This window comes from Caretta caretta, chromosome 4, assembly GCF_965140235.1.
Source record: "Caretta caretta isolate rCarCar2 chromosome 4, rCarCar1.hap1, whole genome shotgun sequence".
Classification (NCBI taxonomy): domain Eukaryota; kingdom Metazoa; phylum Chordata; order Testudines; family Cheloniidae; genus Caretta; species Caretta caretta.
The window spans coordinates 150,969,255-150,994,231 of NC_134209.1; the positions used below are offsets into that span (position 1 = coordinate 150,969,255).

General features: G+C 47.0%; 1 protein-coding gene across 7 annotated transcripts in view; it reads right to left on the minus strand.

Annotated features, from left to right (window-relative positions):
* DYSF (dysferlin) overlaps nucleotides 1–24,977 on the minus strand; it is a 304,292-nt gene that overhangs the window by 200,641 nt on the left and 78,674 nt on the right. For all 7 annotated transcript variants that reach the window (XM_075128161.1, XM_075128162.1, XM_075128163.1 and 4 more), the window contains exons 5-13: nucleotides 22,801–22,915; nucleotides 15,994–16,181; nucleotides 15,510–15,638; nucleotides 14,159–14,221; nucleotides 11,420–11,470; nucleotides 11,280–11,310; nucleotides 9,735–9,850; nucleotides 5,988–6,114; nucleotides 5,108–5,211 (exon numbers count right to left, since the gene is read on the minus strand). In XM_075128161.1, coding sequence (XP_074984262.1) covers nucleotides 5,108–5,211; nucleotides 5,988–6,114; nucleotides 9,735–9,850; nucleotides 11,280–11,310; nucleotides 11,420–11,470; nucleotides 14,159–14,221; nucleotides 15,510–15,638; nucleotides 15,994–16,181; nucleotides 22,801–22,915 — 924 coding nt within the window. The remainder of the gene's footprint in view (nucleotides 1–5,107; nucleotides 5,212–5,987; nucleotides 6,115–9,734; nucleotides 9,851–11,279; nucleotides 11,311–11,419; nucleotides 11,471–14,158; nucleotides 14,222–15,509; nucleotides 15,639–15,993; nucleotides 16,182–22,800; nucleotides 22,916–24,977) is intronic.

The following is a 24,977-nucleotide window of genomic DNA, read 5'->3' on the forward strand; positions in this document are numbered from 1 at the left end:
GGTCACACTGGTGGGGGACTGGCACTATATGTGAAAGAAAGCATAGAGTCAAATACAGTAAATATCTTGAATGAAACAAACTGCACCATAGAATCTCTGGATAGAAATCCCATGCATGAACAAGGAAAGTGTAGCAGTAGGGATATCCTACCGACCACCTGACCAAGATGGTGACAGTGGTTGTGAAACGTTCAGGGAGATTAGAGAGGCTACAAACACAGAATTTCAATAATAATGGGGGATTTCAGCTATCCTCATATTGACTGGGAACATGTCACCTCAGGACAGGATGCAGAGATAAAATTTCTAAACACCTTAAATGCCTGCTTCTTGGAGTAGTTAGTCCTGGAACCCACCAGAGGAAAGGCAATTCTTGATTAAGTTCTAAGTGGAACACAGGATCTGGTCCAAGAGGTGAATATAGCTGAACCACTCAATAGTAGCAACTATAATGTAATGTAATTTAACATCCTTGTAAGGGGGAAAGTGCCAAAGAAACCTACCACAGTAGCATTTACCTTCAAAAGAGGGAACTACACAAAAATGAGGAAGCTAATTAAATGGAAATTAAAATGAATCGTCATATGTGAAATGCCTCCAAACTGCATGAAGACTATTTAAAATACCATAGAAGAAGTCAAATTGAATGCATGCACCAAATAAAAAAAAATAAAAAAGTAAGAGGACCAAAAAACACCACCATGGCTAAATAGCAGAGGTGGTTAGAGACAAAAGGGCATCCTTTAAAAATCGGAAGTCAAATCCTAGTGAAGAAAATAGAAAACTCTGGCAAGTCAAATGTAAAAGTACAATAAGCAGGTCAAGAAAAGAAAAGGAGTACTTGTGGCACCTTAGAGACTAACCAATTTATTTGAGCATGAGCTTTCGTGAGCTACAGCTCACTTCATCGGATGCATGCCGTGGAAACTGCAGCAGACTTTATTTATACACAGAGAATATGAAAAAATACCTCCTCCCACCCCACTGTCCTGCTGGTAATAGCTTATCTAAAGTGATCATCAGGTGTGCCATTTCCAGCACAAATCCAGGTTTTCTCACCCTCCACCCCCCCACACAAATTCACTCTCCTGTTGGTGATAGCCCATCCAAAGTGACAACTCTTTACACAATGTGCATGATAATAAAGTTGGGCCATTTCCAGACTCCAGCGAGAAACTGCTGAATTGGAATTCATTTGCAAATTGGATACTATTAATTTAGGCTTAAATAGAGACTGGGAGTGGCTAAGTCATTATGCAAGGTAGCCTATTTCCTCTTGTTTTTTCCTACAACCCCCCCCCCCAGATGTTCTGGTTTAACTTGGATTTAAACTTGGAGAGTGGTCAGTTTGGATGAGCTATTACCAGCAGGAGAGTGAGTTTGTGTGTGTATGGGGGTGGGGGGGATGTGAGAAAACCTGGATTTGTGCTGGAAATGGCCCACCTTAATTGTGCACATTGTAGGGAGAATGGTCACTTTGGATGAGCTATTGCCAGCAGGATAGTGCGTTTGTGTGTGTGGTTTTTGGGAGGGGGGTGAGGGGGTGAGAGAACCTGGATTTGTGCAGGAAATGGCCCAACTTTATTATCATGCACATTGTGTAAAGAGTTGTCACTTTGGATGGGCTATCACCAGCAGGAGAGTGAATTTGTGTGGGGGGGTGGAGGGTGAGAAAACCTGGATTTGTGCTGGAAATGGCCCACCTGATGATCACTTTAGATAAGCTATTACCAGCAGGACAGTGGGGTGGGAGGAGGTATTTTTTCATATTCTCTGTGTATAAATAAAGTCTGCTGCAGTTTCCACGGCATGCATCCGATGAAGTGAGCTGTAGCTCACGAAAGCTCATGCTCAAATAAATTGGTTAGTCTCTAAGGTGCCACAAGTACTCCTTTTCTTTTTGCGAATACAGACTAACACGGCTGTTACTCTGAAACAGGTCAAGAAAGAATCTGAAGAGCAATTAGGTAAGGACACACCAAAAAAGCAACAAAAAAATTAAGTATATCAGAAACAGGAAGCCTGCCAAACAGTCAGCGGGCCACTGGATGATCGAGGTGCTAAAGAAATACTCAAGGAAGACAAGGCTGTTGTGGAAAAGCTAAATGAATTCTTTGCCTGGGTTTTCACTGCAGAGGATATAGGGGAGATCCCACATTCAAGCCATTCTTTTTTAGGTGACAAATCTGAGGGACTGTCCCACATTGAAGCATCAATAGCTGAGATTTTTTAACAAATTGATCAACTAAACAGTAATAAGTCACCAGATGGTATCACCCAAGAGCTCTGAAGGAACTTAGATATGAAATTGCAAAACTACTAAATGTGGTGTATAACCGATCACTTAAATCGGCCACTATAGCAGATGACTAGAGGGTAGCTAATATAATGCCAATTTTTCAGAAAAGGCAATCCTGGCAATTATAGGCCAATAAGCCTAATGTCAGTATCAGACAAATGTTGAAACTAGTAAAGAAGAGAATTATCAGACAAATAGAATCTATAGATGAATATGATGTGTTGGGGAAGAGCCAACAAGGCTATTGTGATGGGAAATCATGCCTCACCAATCTATTAGAATTCTTTGAGGGAGTCAACAAGCACGTGAACAAGGGTGATCCAGTGGATATAGTGTACTTGGACTTTCAGAAAGCCTTGACAAGGTCCTGCATCAAAGGCTGTTAAGCAAAGTAAGCAGTCATGGGATAAGAGGGAAGGTCCCCTCATAGATCAGTAACAAGTTAAAAGAGAGGAAACAAAGGGTAGGATAAATGGTCAGTTTTCACAAGGGCAAGAGGTAAATAGTGGGGACCCCCAAGGATCTGTGCTGGGACCTGTGCTGTTCAACATATTCATAAATGATCTGGAAAAGGGGGTAAACAGTGAGGTGGCAAAATGTGCAGACCATACAAAATTACTCAAGATAGTTAGGGACTACAAAGAGTTACAAAGGGATTTCACTAAACTAGGTGACTGGGCTAAAAAGTGGCAGATGAAATTCAATGTTGATAAATGCAAAGTAATGCACATTGGAAAACTTAATCCAAACTATATATACAAAATGATGGGGTCTAAATTAGCTGTTACCACTCCAGAAAGAGACCTTGGAGTCATTGTGGAGAGTTCTCTGGAAACATCTGCTCACTGTGCTGTGGCAGTCAAAAAGGCGAACAATGTTAGGAACCATTAGGAAAGGGATAGATAATAAAATAAAAAATAACATAATGCCACTATATACATTCATGATACGCCCACACCTTGAATACTGTGTGCGATTCTAGTTGCCCCATCTCAAAAAAAGATATATTAGAATTGGAAAAGATTCAAAGAAGGGCAACAAAAATGATGAGGGGTATCGAACAGCTTCCATATGAGGAGAGATTCAAAAGACTGGGACTGATCAACTTAGAAAAGAGACGACTGGGGAGGGAGAGGGGGGGATATGATCGAGGTCTATAAAATCATGACTGGTGTGGAGAAAGTAAATAAGGAAGTTTCAGAGTAACAGCCGTGTTAGTCTGTATTCACAAAAAGAAAAGGAGGACTTGTGGCACCTTAGAGACTAACCAATTTATTTGAGCATAAGCTTTCGTGAGCTACAGCTCACTTCATCGGATGCATACTGTGGAAAATACAAAAGATGTTTTTATACACACAAACCATGAAAAAATGGGTGTTTATCACTACAAAAGGTTTTCTCTCCCCCCACCCTACTCTCCTGCTGGTAATAGCTTATCTAAAGTGATCACCCTCCTTAGGTCCACCTTGATTATCATACACATTGTAAGGAGAGTGATCACTTTAGATAAGCTATTACCAGCAGGAGAGTAGGGTGGGGGGAGAGAAAACCTTTTGTAGTGGTTCATGGATCACAGCTTGGGAACTGAGAACATTTAAGAGACAATGAAACAATGATCATCCATCAATTTAAGCCTGTTCCAAAACTGTAGCCGAGCCCCGAGCTAGGAAATTATTTCTTGGTTATTTCCCCACCCCTCCCCGCAAACACACAAGGATCTAAATATTTGCATTGTCATTTTTAATACAACAGCACCACTAAGAGCGTGGAGCAGAAATTACTCATATGCAGCAAAGAACAGAAGACACCATCCATGCTTTCTCCAGAGAGATGCATCCCATGGCTAATCTGTTGCTACTCAGAACCTAGCTTTGCCATCCTGTCTGTGTCCTACCCTGCAAATAGTCCTGTGAGCAAAGGCAGCCAAGACTGGCTCCTTAGTTATGGGTTTTTATTTATTTTTGCATTGAGAGGGATCAGAGATTTTAATTAAAAAAATGTTTTGCCATTTTAATTTTGTGACACTGACAAAGGGGTAGTGGCTATAGGCACAAGTACGAAGTAGGAAAATCTGTCCATCTATCTCGATATTCTTAGTGCACCCTTCTTCGTGGTATTTCAGCACAAGGGCAGAAAAGACAGATCAAAGGGGGCATAACTAAGGCTGATGAGATGAAACTGCGCAAAGGGAAACTTGGACTGGGCATCAGGAACCATTTCCTAAGAGTGAGGATGGTTAGAACATGGCACCAGACTGGACAAAGGTGTTCTAGGGGTCTGGGCAGCACTGACCAGGCTGGATGGAGGAGTTGACCTAACCCCGTAGATATTCCGGCACTACGGAAATGAGCAGAGTATGAGCAATCAGACCGACAGATCTTCCCCATCTCTAGCTTTTGGGAGTAAGATACAGATGTGAGCGATGCCACTGCGTGCCCACCGGGGAGCTGTGTCAGTCCAACAGGTCAAACTGCTGCAGGCATCACCTGCAATAAAACTCTGCCCAGGCCTCATTCCTCTTTGTTTTTCTCCAAAGCAACAAACAAAGGCACCAGAGATGCCCTAGACCACCTATTCCCCCATCTCCTGACCTCCTTTACTTTCATCTTCTAGAAAACGGTGCCACCCATCTCCCACATTTCCATGCTCCAATTGACCCCTAGGTGACAGCTGGCTCACAACCAAACACTGTCCCATGGAACGAGGCTGGTGGCCCATTGATGGGGTTGCTAAGGGAAGAGGAGTCCAGGAGACAGAGGCAGATTTCCTGCTCAGCCAGAGGATGGCCCGTCAGTTTCCACCACTCACCGTTCTGCCAGCAAAGCTGACTTCCACAAATGGATCAACCAGGTTCTTCTTGTTGCTCTCAAAGCCGAAGATCTGCTTGACATTGTCCATGATGGCATCATCCACTGGAACAGAAGAGAACCCTCAACAATCAGCGCTCATAAGGCTGGAGCGCATAAGGCGTCAGCTGACTGTGATGCCAGTGGCCAGCCCAGAATGGCCCCGGGCTGGTAGGCCCTCGGCTTCAGAGCACATGGAGGAGTCTGAACTCTCTGCTTAGAATCTGACTCTGAACTTTTCCATCTCTGTGGCCCAGTCTTTACTGATCAGCCCTTCAGATAGTACCAGTTATGAGGTAGTGACAGATGTGACCACTGTGGCACTGAGACCACTATGGGATTTTACATCCATTGAAAGGCAATGAGCTCCAGTCCCTGGTGGAATAAGAGGTGGAAGCCTCTTTAACCAGCCGCCAAGCCTTGTCCCGGTAACAATCCTGGCCCTGTACTAATTACTTTTACAGCCCTGAAGCCGTAAAAGTCCATCTGCCCTGCAGGGCGCATGCCTCTGAGTGACACCAAGTAGAATGTCAAAGGACAGCTCCTCAGCTGGTGTAAATCAGCATAACTCCACTGACTCAAGTGGCGCTGCACCAATCTACACCAGCTGGGGGTTTGGCCCATTGTCTACCGTGGCGCTCTGATGATTCACATGCACGGGAGAGCTGGTCTAAGGCGTTAAAGAGTCCAGTGTCAGAGTGAGATGCACGGAATGGAAATACAGAACACAGGTGGACTATTTCCCTTCACCCTTGGGCTGTAACATGTTACTGCTGCTGTGCCATTTCCAAGGTGATGAGCATGGATCAGTTGCAATTAGACCCCACAGCAGAAACACATACTCTGGGGCAAGTCTTCAGCTCTGTAAATTTTCAGGCAGAAGTGAGCCCCTCTCAGCGTGACCCCAGTTGGGCGCAGAAGATTCCCCTCAATATCTTCCTTCTCTTCAACCACTTCTTTCTTCTCCAGCTGTGAGACAAACAAACAAGCTGTTACAACAGGAGAGAAACAGGGCTGAACCTTTCCGCAAAGCAGAGAAACAGAGTCCGCTAAGCAGAAACTAATGCATCCCACCCCCATGGTGAGACCTCCTTTACCATAAACCAGCAACGGGCCCCACCTGGGACCCTCAGACCCAAACCAGTCATGAAAGTTTGGATTCAGAGCCAAACTCCAGGGATCAGGCCCATCTCTGCTGTAAAGCCACAGACACATAGAGAGTGCAGGATCTGAGCTAGAGGGTGGGACCTTTAAAGGGTTCAGCGTTGGCCTAACTCCACTCTCATGAGGTCCATGAGCATTTTACCTCTGACTTCCCTGTGTTGCATTTTGAGTTTGGTTCTGCTGGTAGTAAGAGGTCAAATAATCAGGTTCAATCTGTATTTATCAATCATAGATTGTAATCAAAGATTAATACAGCGCAATACAGAATACAGAAAGGAAGGTCATGTTACCAAACTGATCTGAAGAATGGAAAAGTGACTGCAGCTTGATTCATTCCCAGAAACTGTCCCCCTTTTATATTTTGCTTTGGACAAAGGCACTTCCTTTCTCAAAGAAAATTCCTAACTGATCTACATGTAGAATCCCTTTCATGGTATCTCAGCTTATCTATTCAATATGCCAGAGAAATCTGTGATTAAGTCATTATTATAGAAAACACCTGTAGCAATAAGTAATTCCTAATAAGCTAAAAGCATCTCTCGCTGGCTCAAATTATCTCATCGATCACCGAAGATATTTGCAATAACAAGTATCCCTCATCAATTACAAATGGTCCCTTCCTGGACATCTGGACACATTCTCCGTGGGTCAAGAGGCTTCAGGTACTAATATTACACACATTCCACCATTTGGTCATACACTAAATTCAGCCGAAGTACATAGTCCCTAGAATCTTAGCCTCAAAAATTAGTATGGTAGATACGAAATGCTTTGGTTCATGCACAAAGGATCATGGGGTTGCATATACAAAGAATAATGGGAAGTTTGGTTCACTTGCTAACAAGTAGAAGCAGGCTAATTCTAAGCGTTTTAGGACCCCACCCCCCTTTCATTCGCTCTGTAAGCTGATCACCTGCAAGGTTAGGTAGAACTCTTCCTTGCTGGCATGTAACAGCACTGGACAGGACTATTATAGGTGACCTGCAAGGGGTAAAATGGGATTTTGTTCCTTCATATAAAGGTGACCTGAATATTTTTCCCCTGATTTGAGATTCAGGTCATCTCTACCCTGGAAGACTAAGACAGTTAAAGAACTAGCTTCGTAGATTCCAAGGACAGGAGGGACCACTGTGATCGTCTAGTCTGACATCCTGTGCAACACAGGTCATAGGACTTCCCCCAAAATAATTTCTGCTTGAATTACAGAGAAATGTCCAATCTTGATTTTAAAAGTGCAAGCGATGGAAAAGCCACCATGACTCTTGGTAAATTGTTGCAATAGTTCATTACCATCATTGTTAAACTAGTGAATTTATGGCATCAGAAAAGCGAAGGAAGTGAATCTTTGTTAAATGGGAGGGAGTGGCATTTTCATTCACACTGTTTATAACTCTTGGGGTTTGGTTGCTTGCTTTGTTAATCCTATTAGCTCAACCACTAAGGAGAAAAGCTTTCTGTGTGTATTACCACCACCATGACCACCACCTCAGCCCCTACCTTCACAACTAAGGACTGAGAAATTTCCCAAGCTACATTTGAGTCACCCAAGAAGTTTTCCAAAAAAAGTAGGGATGTCTTAACTTGAAATTCCTAATACAGCTAAGGTACAAAATAAGCAGAAAGAAACACTTTCAGGCTCTCTTTACAGAATCATAAAATCGTAGGACTGGAAGGGACCTCAAGAGGTCTTCCAGTCCAGTCCCCTGCACTCATGGCAGGACTGAGTATTATCTAGACTATCCCTGAGAAGGTGTTTGTCTAACCTGTTCTTAAAAATCTCCAACTATGGAGATTCCACAATCTCCATAGGCAATTTATTACAGTGCTTAACTACCATGATATTAGGAAGTTTTTCCTAATGCCCAACCTAAACCGCCCTTGCTGCAATTTAAGCTCATTGCCTCTTGTCCTATCCTCAGAGGTTAACGAGAACAATTTTTCTCCCTCCTCTTTATAACAACCTTTTAAGTACTTGAACACTGTTATCATGTCCCTCTTCAGTCTTCTCCTCCACACTACACAAATCCAATTTTTTCAATCTTCCCACATAGGTCAAGTTTTCTAAACATTTAATCATTTTTGTTGCTCTTCTCTGAACTTTCTCCTATTTGTCCACATCCTTCCTGATGTTTGGTGCCCAGAACTGGACACAGTACTCCAGTTGAGACTTAATCAGCATGGGGTAGAGCGGAAGAATTACTTCTCGTGTCTTGCTTACAACATTCCTTCATCCAGAATGATGTGTTACACTATTGACTCATATTTAGCTTGTGATCCATTATGACCCCCAGACTCCTTTCCTTCCCAGGCAGTCATTTCTCATTGTGTATGTGTGCAACTGATTGTTCCTTCCTAAGTGGAATACTTTGCAATTGTCCTTATTGAATTTCATCCTATTTACTTCAGACCATTTCTTCAGTTTGTCCAGATCATTTTGAATTTTAAGCCTATCCTCCAAAGCACTTGCAACCTTTCCCAGCTTGGTATCATCTGCAGACTTTTTAAGTGTACTCTCTATGTCATTATCTAAATCATTGATGAAGATATTGAACAGAACTGGACCCAGAACTGATCCCTGTGGGACCCCACTCCATATGTCCTTCCAGCTTAATTGTGAACCACTGATGATTACTCTCTGGGAATAGTTTTCCAACCAGTTATGCACCCTCCTTATAGCAGCTCCATCTAGGTTGTATTTCCCTAGTTTGTTTATAATAAGGTCATGCAGGACACTATCAAAAGCCATACTAAAGTCAAGATATACCACATTTACCACTTTCCCCCCATCCACAAGGCTTGTTACCCTGTCAAAGAAAGCTATTAGGTTGGTCTGACATAATTTGTTCTAGGCAAATCCATGCTGACTGTTACTTATCACCTTATTATCTTCTAAGTGTCTGCAAACTGATTACTTAATTATTTGCTCCATTATCTTTCTGAGTACAAAGTTAAGCTGACTGGTCTGTAATTCCCCAGTTTGTCTTTATTCCCCTTTTTATAGATTGGCACTATGTTTGCCCTTTTCCAGTCATCTCTCCCTTTTCCATGACTTTTCAAAGATAGTTAGTCATGGCTCAGATATGTCCTCAGTCAGCTCCTTGAGTATTATACATCCTGAAGAAGCAAGAACAGGCTCAAAGCCATCATTTTCCTTTGTAGGGCACCATTAAGGAGAGGGTTCGCCTTCCTCTGAAGCGTCATTTATAGGTCACTGCCACAGGCAGGTGATTGCTTTAAGTGGACCAATGATCTTTTGGAGTTCCTATGACACAATCATTGTCAGCACATCCCCTCAGATTGCTTCCCATCATTGGTCTAGCACAATCTCATTCAAGCCAACCCTTCAAGTCTTCTTCAGGCAGCAAGACAAGAGAGCAGGCCCTCAAGTAGCTCTCTTTCTCCAGTGACAGGAAAATGGTACTTACAGGAGCTTCGTCGCCAGGTCCCAGCACAAACAGGCTGACTTTCACATAACCTTTGGCCCCAGCAGAAAAGTCTTCAGAGTCAGAAAGAAGCAGCCACTTCCTGAGCAAGGCATGCTCTAAAAGAGAGAAACCAGGTTTCTGGCTTATTACTGTCTGCCTCACAGGATGGAAAGATTTTGTAGCATCAGAATAAGGGATGTGGGAAAGCATTTCACAGTATTGTCAACCCAAAGCATTTAATAATCATGAGCCAGCTCTAAAAATATCATGAAATTGGCTCTAAGGTCATGAGAGTTTTAAAAATAATAAATGTTGAGTTCTTTTTATTTGCCTGCTGGTTTTTGAGCCTATAGGGTTTGTGTCATCAAGCTTTTCTTCGCAACTGTAAGGGCAAGAAACTTACTTATTTTTCTAGTGAAAGCTGAGATGCTCACATAATCACATGACTCCAGTAGCTGGAGCTTTAAGAAAACCACCAAACAGCACGAGACATGTGATAAAATTGCAGGAGTTGAGGTCACTGAGTTCACCTAAACTAAGAACAAGACTTGAACCTTCCTCCAACACATCTGAACTTTTGCATCCAGAAAAAGTTGGGTTGGAGGTTTTGTTTGTTTCTCACCCCTTCCGGTTTCAAATGGACAGGGATGGAAAGGGTTAAATAGATGTAAGAAAGTCTGGCTTCTCATTGCATTTCCTACACAGATAAAGCAAGCTGCAATGTAAGTCATTCTAGCGGCTTTCGCCATATCTAGGCACTCTGTCAGTCTTCCTTTCTCTCTCTGCAGGGACAGCTTCTGGCTGTAGTACAGCCCCACTCTTTCCAGCAGGAACCCCCACCCCCCGCAGCCTCTCTGCTAGGAGACCATCCTCACCAGCAGAGTATCCCTCACTCCCCATGGCCCTCTCACTGCTCCCCTGGGTCCAGCTCTCCAGTGTGGAGACGTCAGTGGGGTAAGCCCCACGGCTCCTCTATCTTCAGCTCTCTCTGACCCTCAGCTTCAGCAGTCAGCAGGCAATGCCCTCTGCTGGCCCTCCTGCCTTCAGGCCTCTCCAGCCCTGAATCTCCAGCTCTGGGAGGTCAACAGGCAAACCCCACTTGACTTGTTCTTCTCCTGCCTTCAGCCTTCCCCCAGGAACCACCTACAGCTTCCTTTAGGGACCTTGCACAGTCTCTTGGTCTCTGGCATCTCTCAACTCCCCCTTTTCCTGACTGTGTCAGGCAGCCCTGATTCACAGTGTCTGCTACATCTAGGGCCCAGGTGCCCTCTTTCAAACCCAACTGGGGTCAGCGGACAAGTCACAGGTGCATGGGTCTCTTCCCTCTTAAAGGGACAGCGTCACCCTGTGTATATATAACTGTGTGTGTTTGTGTGCTTACATTTAAATATACATGTGTAAATACATGTGTGCGCACATGTAGACCTCTGCATTTGGCCCATAGAAAGTTGTAGCGAAGAAATGTCCCTAAATTGTACAAATTTGATTTCTAATTTAAAATCTCTAATGGTTCCAAAAATCTCTAACTATAATTGTTTAACTCACTTGGTTCTGCATAAACTGTCCCGACATCCAGCTATAAAATAAAATGAAAAACAAAATCAAATGTTTAGCCACAGGCTGCACAGAAAAGAGGCCAAAATGATTAAAAATATGTAGAGAGAGATGAAATCACAAATCGTTACCCGAAATTCCCCAATCACAGAGTCTGTCCGGAGAGACCGGGAATCAACAACCTGGAGGGGGGGGAAAGATGCAAAAATGTAAATCCAGCATGTAAGGAAAAAACTCTCAACCATCCATGTTAAATCATTAGCATTCTCAGTGCACTCAGCTTGGTGGTTTGGAAAGCAGGTCAAAACTTGTCAGATTTCATCGCAATTCTTTTCTCATTTCAAGTTTAACAAGAAATCAGGGAAATACATTTTGCAAAAATATCATGATCATTCCCCCCACTTCTTTGACACACTCTAGCAGTTTGTGTTTAACCTCACTAGGGGCCTGACACGAAGCCCCTTGAAGTGAAGGAGAGAGTACTGTTGAGTTCAGGGTGTTTCGGGTCAGTGTGATGTTGGCAGACCAGGTACCAGGTTACGCCGAGGTCCCTAGGCCTCTCTGAAAACTGACAAATGCATGGCTGGGAACCAGTCTAACTCACCTGTGTGTTCGTGTTGTTAAACAGGTATTAGATTTCCAGAGACGTGTTTAGTGTTTGGACTTTATGAAATGCTGGTAAATCGCTGCCTGCATTAATCTCACTATTAACACCTGCATCCTGTTTTCTAAGGTAATATTTAAGTATTTGCTCAGTAACTATAAAAGTGTTCGCTGTGACTAAGGCTAAGATTTTGTCACGGTTATTTTTAGTAAAAGTCAGGGACAGGTCACGGGCAATAAACAAAAATTCAGGGAAGCCACGACCTGTCCCTGACCTTTACTAAAAATACCCTGGGGAGGGAGGGGAGGGACAAACAGAGCACTTCTGGGGCTTGCGGCTGCTCCTGCGGCAGGGGCTGACGACTGCTGCTCCAGCCCCAGGGGGGCCGACCCAACCCCAGCTGCTGCTCCGGTGGGCCGGGGACTGCTGCTTTGGTGGCCCCGGGGCTGGCCACCACTCAGATCTTCCAGCAGCCCTGGGGCTGACAACTCTTCCAGCCCTGGCCAAGAAGAAATCTCAAAGGTCCCGGAAAGTCACCTGTGACCTCCATGACAGAATCATAGCCTTAGTTATGACACTGGAAAACACCCCAGTCAGTAAAGAAGCATTACCAAGGGTGACAAATCTCAGAGGGGTGTTAGTCTGTATCCACAAAAACGAGGAGTCTGGTGGCACCTTAAAGACTAACAGATTTATTTGGGCATAAGCTTTCGTGGATAAAAACCCTCTTCTTCAGATGCATGGAGTGAAAATTACAGATACAGGCATAGCTATACATTGGCATGTGAAGAGAAGGGAGCTGCCTTACAAGTGAAGAACCAGTGCTGAAGGCCAGTGCATCCCGGGTGGATGTGGTCCACTCCCAGTAATTGATGAGGAGGTGTCAATACCAAGAGAGGGAAAATTGCTTTTGTAGTGAGCCAGCCACCCCCAGGCCCTATTCAAGCCCAAATTGATTACCAAGGGTGAAATACTGGTTTACCACAAGTGGCATCATCTCCTGCCCAACAAAAGACGACCCATGGACACCAGACAAGCCACTGCAGAACATCAGTGGACAAAAGACTTTGCTGATTGCTCCCCCCACACCCATGAAGAGGAGACCTGCACAAATGCTCGTCCCATCAGTTTGAACTCTGGGGGAAGGGAATAAAAACAACTGAGCAGAAGGAACTTTGTCACTATGCTGCTTGAACTGTGAGGGGGAAAGACTTTTGAGCATTAGCAAGAGATCCCCAGTTGGTTAGCCCGGGTTAGCCCTAAAGAAAATACAGAGCTTGCTTATTATAGCGGGTTCTAAAAAGCAACAGAAGCTAAGACTGTAACTGATTTGTGTGTGTGTTCACCTACTTTAACCTTGTAAATAACTCTCATTTCTTTTCTTAGTTAATAAATCTTTAGTTAGTTTATTATAGGACTGGCTACAAGCCTTCTCTATGGTGTAGGATCGAAGGTGCAGTTGGGTAAGTAACTGGCCCTTTGTGACTGGGAGTAACCTGAATAGTGTTTGGATTTTTGATGCAAGGGACCATCTACCACCAAAGCAAGTTTGCCTGGCTGGCAAGATAGACTGTGATGCCTAAGGGGACTGTCTGTGACTCCATGGGTTAGGCTGCTATGGTGCTTGAGAGCTTGTTACTTGGTTGGTGAAATTTAATTGTAGAACACATATCCAGTTCGGGGTTTGTGCCCTGGTTTGTGACAGTCCGCCCTGAAGTTGGCACTCACAGTCATGAGCAACTCCAGACAGCTTGACGGCAGGGTCGGGTACTTTTGATGCCAAAGGCCCCAGGTCTGATCCCTGCCCATGCCCATGGTGTCTGTGTACGCATGGGCCACCACAGCAAATGAGTGCAGAGCTGGGACGAGTGGATTGTTGCCTATGAGACAACCCTGGCTTTAGTGGCTTTGCATCCCTCACATCAGGGGTGGTCAGAATGTGGCTAAATATAGCCCAGCAGAGACTTCATCTCCAATACAGAGATGCTACCCTGAAGGACAACAGAACCCAGCATCCAATGCTCCATTTGGATCAGAACTGACAGCCAGCCCCTGCAGCCTACCCAATCATATCAGTGGTAAGGCCGGCTGCAAACTGTTTAGCATTCTACCAGCTAGATACAACTCCCAAGCTAGTAGCAAGTGGCCACATATGGTCCTTACCTGGGTCAAAGTTTGGGGGTCCAGCCCATCATTATTCCAAGGAACCATAGGGCTACTGTGAAGAATGGAAGAGGAGTTTGGCCGTTTTGTCTCGAGAACTTACCGTGATGAATATGGGCTCATCAAACAGCTCGGCCGGAGATTCAAAGACATTGAAGAAAAAGATCTGTTAAAAAATACAGATGAGACAAAGATCTGAAACGTGTCCGAAATATGTACAAGGGGCACGTTGCCAGTAGCCTGGCAAAGGCTGGCAAAGGTTGGCCTTGACATAAATTGATTAAATCACAGTGCAATCCTTAGAGATGCTTTCCACTAGCTGCTGGAATTCAATATTTCTCCACTTCTCATCTGAGGATCTCAGAGCACTGGATCAGGACTTGAGGGACTCAGCTCTGCTACTCACCTGCAGGGCAAATCACTTCTCTGAGCCCCTCTTTCCCCTCCTAGGCTTTGTCTTTCTTTTATATTTAGACCCTAAGCTCTTTAGGGTAGCGTCAGAGCCACAAGGCAGCCAGCTGAGGCAGGAGACGATGCAGGCTGCAGCCGGGGCTGACTACCGTGGGAACAGGCCCAGGCTGGAGCAGGGACAGGGACAGTCTGTTCAAACTACTGGCAGTGAAAATCCCCGTGGCCAGCTAGTGAGGTTGAGCAGACTGGAGAGACTGTGTCCCATAGAACCCTGGGTGGGGCCTCGCCTGTAGATTGGCTGAACCCTGGTTGAATGGCATGGGACCGAACACAAGACCTGCAGGTAATTGCCTCTGATGACCCATCCCACCCTGGCTCAGGGATGATCCTCAGGCTGACGCAGGCTCAGGTTCAGAGCGGTCACAGGCAGGGACCATCACACTGTGTGGGTGCCCAGTGCTTAGCACAGTGGGGCCCTGATCTCGGCTGGTACCTCTAGATGCTACTGTAATAAGAAGGTGAGAATCATTTCCTGGCTCTCTCCGGGCACTAGCTGTACCTGGAGGAGCGCGTGGGCGTGTGTCTATGCACCTGTCTGCCACGCAAACTGCAAGTGACTAACGTGCTAGGAGAACGTTCTCAGGTGCCCTGTCACATGATCCCTTTCGGGGGCCCTACAGGATCAAAGCAAGCCTAGAGTGAGGCTAGACTGCTAACGCCACAGGGCCAAGTGTTGGCCCTTGCACTGCGCAGTGCTGGGCTCTCGAACAATCAATCCCCCCATCGGACAAGCGCCGGAATAACGAACCCCATCTCACCAGCTGCTAAAACAACTGCCTGCGTGGGTTACATCGTAACGAGGGGGTTATGACTGTCTAAGAGCAACTGAGGCATTTCCCACAGCACCTTCCTAAATCCTAGATCGTGAGCTGCCAGGGGATGGGGGAGGTCTATGTGTTACTTATGTACACAGCGCCTAGCAGGATGTGACCCTGCTCCCAGGCGCTACCCCAGTGGAGACACTGAACAATAGCCGGACTCACCTCATCGAAAAACGGGCCGTTCCCCTTGCGGATCCTAGTTCTTTTCGTCTGTCCGGCAACCGTCACTTTCACCACTGATTTGATGTTGACACCGGGAAGCTGCCTGCCCTCTATGACTCGCACCCTGATCTAAAGGCAGGTGGAGGAGAAAAGGGCAACAGCCCGTCAGACGCTGGGGAATGCTCAGCTCTCAGCTACGCCAGCCCAGCCCACTGGACTCAATGGGGTTGCACCCACAGTGGCAGACGGGAGTCTGGCCTACAGGGAGAAGACGCAGCCCTGAGCTGCAGCACTGGGCTCCCGCTCCCAGCTCCCACAGGATTCCCAAGTGCTTGGATCAGTTTAACGCATTGCGGGGCAATGAAGACCCCAGGATGGTCACGCACCAGAGAAGGTTTCACTCCTGAGGTGGCGCAGTCAGTGGGACGGTAAAGGAAGAGCAGCTCGGAGAGGCGAACGTCACACACACATTGCTGCTGCTCACCTGGAAGTCCTGAGGTTTGTTGGACAGCAGCTTTTTCGGGGCGCTTTTCCTCCTCTTAATCCCATGGACGTGGTGTGAAGGAGGCTTCCGGGGGAGCGTGGGCTGCTCCGACCCAGAGGGCCCTGTGGAAGGCTCCGTCTCATCCCCTGTCGCTATCTGGTCTTCAGTGTCTTCCTCCCCAGCTGTATCTGCAAGGCATGGGGGTGATAGCTCGGTCAGGGAGGACATGGAGAATTGGGAACTGAGCCAAGAGATCAGAGCTGAATCCACAGAAACAGGCCGGGGCAGTTCGCCAGCGTTAGCTTTGCACAGGAGAAGGGCCCACGCGGCAAGGGTCAAGCTGTCCAGATCTGGCCAGGGCTGTCCGCAGTATCCAGACCTCAGGTTGGGTTCACACCACACGACCCCCCTGTCCCGGGCTGGGACCCAGAATCAGTCCCAGCTCAACAGGATGAGCACCGCTTCCCGAGCAGCCATCACCACGTCCTAGGGCAGGGGTTCTCACAACACATGTTTTGGTGGCCACCAATTCTTGCTGGTGGCCGCCCTGACAAACCTGTCTCTCTGTCCCTGCCGCCCATAGCCCGGGGAAGGTGGGTTGGGAACTCACCGGCCGCCTGTGGAGATCCAGGCTCCCGGTGCCCCGGCCGGGCGGGCGAGCAACCGAACACCACAGCCGCCTCCAGCACCACGCACACCGGCCCCACGTGTCCCCAGAGGCACTGCCCGGAACCCCCAAAGAGGCTACCCAGTGCAGGGTGCTGACCCCTGCTGGTGATGCCAGTGCAAACACCAAGGTGGCACGCATCTCACTGCCCTTGGGCAGAGCTATTCAGGGGCAAGAGGAGGGAGGGGCTGCTGATTCTCCCCCCCCCCATCTCCGCCCATGCTTTGGAGGCTGTCACAGCCGCAAAAACATCCACTGGCAGCCCCATGCGAGGAACGCTGTCCTAGGGGCATAGGGTGGAAATACTCCACAACTTCTTCTACTCCTCACTAAGCCTGGCACCTGGGAGCATGGGCACCCCTAGGCACTGACTTTCATTTTTCCGGGCGTTTGCTCCACCCCCATCCGCCCTGAGGTCCTGCCCCTACTCACCCCCTCCCCCAAGGCCCCACCCTCACTCTGCCTCTTCCCACCCCCACTCTGCCCCCTCTCCCGAGGTCCCACCCTCACTCTGCCTCTTCCCACCCCCACTCTGCCCCCTCTCCCGAGGTCCCACCCTCACTCTGCCTCTTCCCACCCCCACTCTGCCCCCTCTCCCAAGGTCCCACTCTTGCTCTGCCTCTTTCTGCCCCCACTCCACGCCCTCCCCCCTGCGCCTCCCGCCCGCTGACAAACAGCTGATCAGTGGGGGGCCGGTGGGTGCTGAGCACCCACTATTTTTCCCCGTGGGTGCCCCAGCAGGGATGTTTCTTTTACTTACTAGACGGGGGGAGAGGTGAGGAGGAAGCAGTCCCTGGGATCCGTCTTAAAACAAAAGACGATTTCTCGAAGCAACTACAGCTTTAGCTCCCAAGCTCAAGGTGCACGAAGTGCACACTCAAATCTCTGCAAGAGCTGACACCCAGCACAGCAGCATCTGTTGGTTATGATGCACGTGACCCACACTAGAGAACCGCACCGATTTTTGTCCTCCCCTTGGGGCTAATCTCTTAAAGGGCTTGGCAGCCTGCTGTAGAGATGGGTGAAACTTTTTAGCCACAGCTGCTTTTGGGGTGGGGGGAGGGTGGGGGGATGCAGATTTGGTGACAGCAAAACATTTTGCTCATTCGCGTCAATTTTGCTGAATTGTTCGGTCTGGGCGGGAGACGGGGAGGAATCTGGAAAAACCAAAGTTGATTTTTTTTGGTGTGGTTTGAAGTGACTTTTAGTTTCACAATTTCCTTGATTTTTAACAAATCCAAAAACATTTTTTAATGGTCAAAATCGAAACAAAGCAGTTCAATTTTGTCAACACAAAATGGTTCATTTGACCCCAAATGAAATTTTTTCCACCATTTGATTTGCTCAAAATTTAAAGAGGCTTCCACTTTGGTCCCAACCAAACGGAATTTTTTTTTCAGCTTTTCAAAATTGCCAACGAATTAAAACATCCCTTATTCACCCAGCTCTAGTCTGCTGCTGCTTCAGGCTAACAGAGGAAGTCCCACGCTAGAGGCTGACGCATTTCATAGAATCATAGAATAGAATCATAGAATATCAGGGTTGGAAGAGACCTCAGGAGGTCATCTGGTCCAACCCCCTGCTCAAAGCAGGACCGATCCCCAACTAAATCATCCCAGCCAGGGTTCCGTCAAGCCTGACCTTAAAAACTTCTAAGGAAGGAGATTCCACCACCTCCCTAGGTAACGCATTCCAGTGTTTTACCACCCTCCTACGGAAAAAGTTTTTCCTAATATCCAACCTAAACCTCCCCCACTGCAACTTGAGACCATTACTCCTTGTCCTGTCACCTGCTACCACTGAGAACAGTCTAGATCCATCCTCTCTGGAACCCCCTTTCAGGTAGTTGAAAGCAGCTATCAAATCCCCCCTCATTCTTCTCTTCCGCAGACTAAACAATCCCAGTTCCCTCAGCCTCTCCTCATAAATCATGTGTTCCAATCCCCTAATCATTTTTGTTGCCCTCCGCTGGATGCTTTCCAATTTTTCCACATCCTTCTTGTAGTGTGGGGCCCAAAACTGGACACAGTACTCCAGATGAGGCCTCACCAATGTTGAATAGAGGGGAACGATCATGTTTAGCGCAGGAAGTCCCAGGTTCAAACCCCCTCTGCAGGGTTGGTTATAAACATGGCATCAGGGGTGCCGGAACGGGGAGATCCATAGCCCCATCACTTTTTACCGGTTGGAGGGGGCAGAGAGGCGTGAGTGGGGGCGGAGCCTCAGGGGAAGAGGCGGCACGGGGGAGGGACCTCAGGGAGAAGAGATGCCAGTGGCCACCCTGCACTTTTAGGGAGCTTCCATCACCCCTGTGTGGCACCAGCTAAGTCCCATTAGCTGGGGGCAGTGGCATGTTCATCAACCTCTTGAAAGTGACAGAAACACACACACCCCTGCTGTGGGTCTCCTCCCCTCTCTCACAAACACACAAAACAGGCAAAGCTGGAGAGGCTAGAAACCACATTTTGGATGAAGCTGCTGCCATGCAAAGTTCAACTCCCCAGCCAGCCTGCAATGGGGAATGATTCTGGATGGGCGATTCAATCTCATTTTGGTTTTTCATCATCACCACCACGATGAAGGGTGGGGAAGTCACTGTCCCTGGGCTGAGAACTTTCCCTGATGACTTTGCAGGAACAGGGCAAGAAGGGTGTCCTCAATTACCAAGTGCCCTGGGGAAAACACCGACAAGAAGTGGCCAGAGGGGTGCCGGCAGGGCCGGATCAACACCCATGAATCAATGCAGATTTGCATGCCAATAGAAAGAAGCTCGCTCGCTTGAACTAGTGGCGTTGGGACCTGGCGCATGGAGCTATAGCACCATTCGGGGCGGCCCAGCCAGCCCACTGCCACGATGGAGACACGGCTGGCCTAAATTTCAGTGAGTGGCGCTGCACACTGGCCCACGGAGTCACAGCACCACTCAGGTTTGGCCCGGCCCCTCTCCTTCACAAGGAGCTGCAGGATGTGTCACTGGTCCCAGCAGCCCCGCAGCATGGCCAGTCCGGCTGCAGTGAGTGTACAGTGTGGCTCTTTGTTGTGATTCCTCTTACAATGCAGGAGCCCAGAAGTACATCGGTGCATCAGTCCAGCTGTGCTGTGATAAGCTGGCTAGTGCAGGCCTGGCCTCAGATTGTCACAGCTAAACGCAGGGTGAAACAGACTGTTTAGCATAAGTAGTTAGCACATTTCAAGGGACCACTGGAGGTGAAGTGGCCCTTTAACACCCCTCCCACCATAGGGAGGAAAGGAGGGGGGCAGCAGCGGGAGGAAGGGATTGTTAGTGGGTTACAGGTTCAACAAGGAAAAGTGCAGAGTCCTGCACTTAGGACGGAAGAACCCAATGCACCACTACAGACTAGGGACCGAATGGCTAGGCAGCAGTTCTGCAGAAAAGGACCTAGGGGTGACAGTGGACGAGAAGCTGGATATGAGTCAACAGTGTGCGCTTGTTGCCAAGAAGGCCAATGGCATTTTAGGATGTATACGTAGGGGCATTGCCAGCAGATCGAGGGACGTGATCGTTCCCCTCTATTCGACATTGGTGAGGCCTCATCTGGAGTACTGTGTCCAGTTTGGGGCCCCACACTACAAGAAGGATGTGGAAAAACTGGAAAATGTCCAGAGGAGGGCAACAAAAATGATTAGGGGAGTGGAACACATGACTTATGAGGAGAGGCTGAGGGAACTGGGATTGTTTAGTCTGCAGAAGAGAAGAATGAGGGGGGATTTGATAGCTGCTTTCAACTACCTGAAAGGGGGTTCCAAAGAGGATGGATCTAGACTGTTCTCAGTGGTAGCAGATGACAGGACAAAGACTAATGGTCTCAAGTTGCAGTGGGGGAGGTTTAGGTTGGATATTAGGAAAAACTTTTTCACTAGGAGGGTGGTGAAACACTGGAATGCGTTACCTAGGGAGGTGGTGGAATCTCCTTCCTTAGAAGTTTTTAAGGTCAGGCTTGACAAAGCCCTGGCTGGGATGATTTAGTTGGGGATTGGTCCTGCTTTGAGCAGGGGGTTGGACTAGATGACCTCCTGAGGTCCCTTCCAACCCTGATAGTCTATGATTCTAGGTTGTTGTAATAAGCCATAAATCCAGTGTCTCTGGTCAGTCTGTGATTTCTAGTGTCTAGCACAGTAATGAATTTAAGCTCCCAGGCTCGTCTTTTGAAAGGGGGCAGGTTTCTTTTGAGGATGAAGACTGAGAGGTCAGATACGGAGTGATCGCTTTGTGAAAAGTGTTTGCCCACACATGACAGGGTGTTTTATCATTTTCCTGTGTGAGTTCATTCGAGGGCGCAGTGATTGTCTGGTTTCACCCACCTAGTGGTTATTGGGGCATTTTGTGCACTGGATGAGATACAGCATGTGTTGTGATGGGCATGTGTAGGATCCGTGGATCTTGAAAGCTGTGTTTTGGGGGGGTGTTGATCACTGTAGCAATGGAAATACTTCGGCAGGTTTGCAAGGGTTGTTCTGGCAGAGTCTGGTGCCGCTTTCAGCTGATGCGTCTGGAGCTAATATCATCCTGGGGGGTATTAACAGGAGTGTCGTATATAAAACGCAGGCGATTACTGTCCTGCTCTACTCGACACTGGTGAGACCTCAACTGGAGTATTGTGTCCTGTTCTGGGGGCCACACTTTAGAAAAGATGAGGATAAATTAGAGAGAGTCCAGAGGAGAGCAACAAAAATGAGAAAAGGTTTCGAAAACCTCACCGATGATGAAAAGTTAAAAAACTGGCCATGTTCAGTCTTGAGAAAAAAGATCTGGAGGAAGGTAGAACAAGAAGTCATGGGCTTCATCTGCAGCAAATGAGATGTAGATTAGATATTAGGGAAAGCTTTCTAACTCTAAGGGTAGATGAAGCTCTGGAACAGGCATCCGAGGGAGGTTGTGGAAGTTTTTAAGAACAGGTTGCACAAACCCCTGTCAGAGATGATCTAGATTTACTGACTTCTTCAGGTCCCTTCTAGCCTGACATGTCTATGATTCTATACAACTTTTGCAGAGTCTAAAGAGGTTCAGATCCAGGCCCGTGTCTCTGCTAAAAACTTCTGGAAATCCAAAGGATCATTCACCACATCATTTTCACCGCCATTGCTCAGCTCCCTATCACTGTGAAAAGTAATGCACATTGGAAAACATAATCCCAACTATACATATACAACGATGGGGGTCTGAATTAGCTGTTACAACTCAAGAAAGAGATCTTGGATCATTGTGGATAGTTCACTGAAAACATTCATTCAATGTGCAGCGGCTGTCAAAAAAGCTAACAATGTTGGGAATCATCAAGAAAGGGATAGATAATAAGACAGAAAATATCATGTTGCCTCTGTATAAATCCATGGTACACCCACATCTTGAATACTGTGTGCAGACGTGGTCGCCCCATCTTAAAATAGATATATTGGAATTGGAAAAGGTTCAGAAAAGTGCAACAAAAATTATTAGGGGTATGGAAGGCTGCCATATGAGGAGAGATTAAGAAGACTGGGACTTTTCAGTTTAGAAAAGAGATGACTAAGGTGGATATGATCAAGGTCTATAAAATCATGAGTGGTGTGGAGAAAGTAAATAAGGAAGTGTTATTTACTCCTTCTCATAACACAAGAACTAGGGGCCACTGAATGAAATGAATAGGCAGCAGGTTTAAAACAAACAAAAGGCAGTATTTTTTCACACAACGCACAGTCAACCTGTGGAACTCTTTGCCAGAAGATGTTGTGAAGGCCAAGACTATAACAGAGTTCAAAAAAGAACTAGATAAGTTCATGAAGAATAGGTCCATCAATGGCTATTAGCCAGGATGGGCAGCGATGATGTCCCCTAGTCTCTGTCTGCCAGAAGCTGGGAATGGGTGACAGGGGGTGGATCACTTGATGATTCCCTGTTCTGTTCATTCCCTCTGGGCCACCTGGCCTTGGCCACTGTCAGTAGACAGGATACTGGGCTAGATGGACCTTTGGTCTGACCCAGTTTGGCAGTTCTTATGCCTGCAGCAGACTGTAGTGTAATGCTATTGTTAAAGTCCAGGATAATGGGTTCACTGTGCAGGCCAGATAGCACAAACAACACACGTAGCAGAATGCAGCCTAGAAATGCGACAAATACACATGCAAGAGTGTCTCTTTACCGGTGATTGTGTCGAGCTCAGCTGTGGATGGTGTTGGCTCCGGAGGGGTAGGCGGTGGGAACAGAGGAGCGGCCCCGGGTGGAGGAATGTAGGAAACCTGCAGGTTGAGGAAGGCCTGGAGAACAGAGAAGGATCATTATAAAAGGCTCATATGCAACATGACTGAGTAGGTCATTACAGAACAAGTCTCAGTGGTTTCAAGTGCATTGTCCCCTCCTCACGTTTGCCAGGGATCATTCCAGCCTGAAAGAAATTGCAGAGTTAAATACGTCACTGTCGTACCAAGTATTGTGCATGCAATGCACCTACCCTGCTGTCCATTATCTCAAGAGCATACCTGCTAGGCTGCCCAGTGACCCAAGTACATCCCAACAGGATGCACTTGCTGCGCAAATAAACATACCAGGATGCTGAGCCTGCAAATAATACCTTTATCTAGCACTCTTCATCAGTAGCTCTCGAAGCACTTTACACGGGGGTCAGTTTAATCATCCCCATTTTACAGAGGGGAAACTGAGGCGAGAGGAGATGTGACTTGCCCACCATCACCCACTAGGCCATGAACAGAAGCCACGTCTCTGGCATCCCAAGCCAGTACATTATCCAAAGAGAGGACTCAAAAGTGAAAGGTTTAAAATGCTCCTACTGGCCTTCTTTTCTGAACTCATTATGGTGCGGCGGGGGAAAGCAACAGCTCTGTACTTGAAAGGGTTTCTGCCTTCTGGGCTCCCGCAAAATAATCATTTTTATGGGACAGAAAATTCCCAGTTCCGTCCTAGCTAAATGGATACATCCCCACCCCATCCAGCTTCCCCCAGCCGTTCAAGAAATAACAGAGCACTGATGATGGCTGCTTTTTAGACAATTTAAAGATGCGCTTGTGATTAAATAATCGGCCAGTAGAGGGCAGCTCTAGACTGTTTAGTGTCTCTAAAGCCAAAGAATTGAGAAACTTCCTCGGAAATGGAAAAGGAAACAGGGGTGGAGGGACACAGCCGGGCAAGGGGCAGGACTGGGAGCTAGTGGTGTATAGTGTCGAGGGACCAGAGACATGGGTTCTATTCCCGGTGTTGCCAGTGACTGCTATGGTACGTTGGGCGGCTCCGCATCTCTGTACCGTCGTCTCCACATCTGTAAAACAGGGATAAGGTTGCCAACCGTCAAGAATTTTCGAGAAGGCTTCTTAAAGTGCTCAGGCCTCCTTCAATGAGAAAGGCAAAGGCACTATCCCTGGATCTGAACACACGTCGTGGACAAGGTTAGCTGTCAAAAAGGAACCACTGTTATTAATTATTCACAGATTTTTTTCATAGATTCCAAGGTCAGAAGGGACCTCCTGCATCACACAGACCCTACGACTGTCCCAAAATAACTCCTAGTGCAGAAACACATCCACTCTTGATTTAAAAATTGTCTGCGCTGGAGAATCCATCATGACCCTGGGGAAACCGTTCCACTAGTTAATTACTCTCACTGTTAAAAAGTGACACCTCATTTCCTGGCTGAATTTGTCTAGCTTCAACTTCCAGCCATTGGATCATCTTATACCTTTCTGAAGAGCCCATGATTAAATGTCTGTTCCCCAGGCAGGTACTTATAGTCTGTAATCAAGTCACCCCTTAGCCTTCTCTTTGTTAAGCTAAATAGATTGAGCTCCTTGAGTCTCTTGCTATAAGGCAGGTTTTCTAACCCTCTAATCATTCTCCTGGCTCTTCTCTGAAATTTCTCCAATTTATCAACAACGTTCTTGAACCGTGGGCACCAGGACTGGACACAGTACTCCAGAAGTGGTCACACCACTGATAAATACAGAGGTAAAATAACCTCTCTGCTCCTCCTGGAGAGTCCCATTTATGCATCTAAAGATCACATTAGCCCTTCTGGCCACAGCGTCACACTGGGAGCTCATGTTCAGCTGATTATCCACCAGGACCCCCAAATCTTTTTCAGAGTCCCCCGTCCTGTAAGTGAAGCCTACATCCTTTGTTCCCAGATGTAGATATTTATATTCAGCTATATTCAAACATGTATTGTTTGCTTGTATCCAGCTTATCAAGCAATTCAGATCACTGTGTATCAGTGACCTGTCTTCTTCATTATTTCCCACTCATTGATAAAATTGTCAAATAACATAGGGCTCAGAACCGATCCCTGCTGGTCCCCACTAGAAACACACC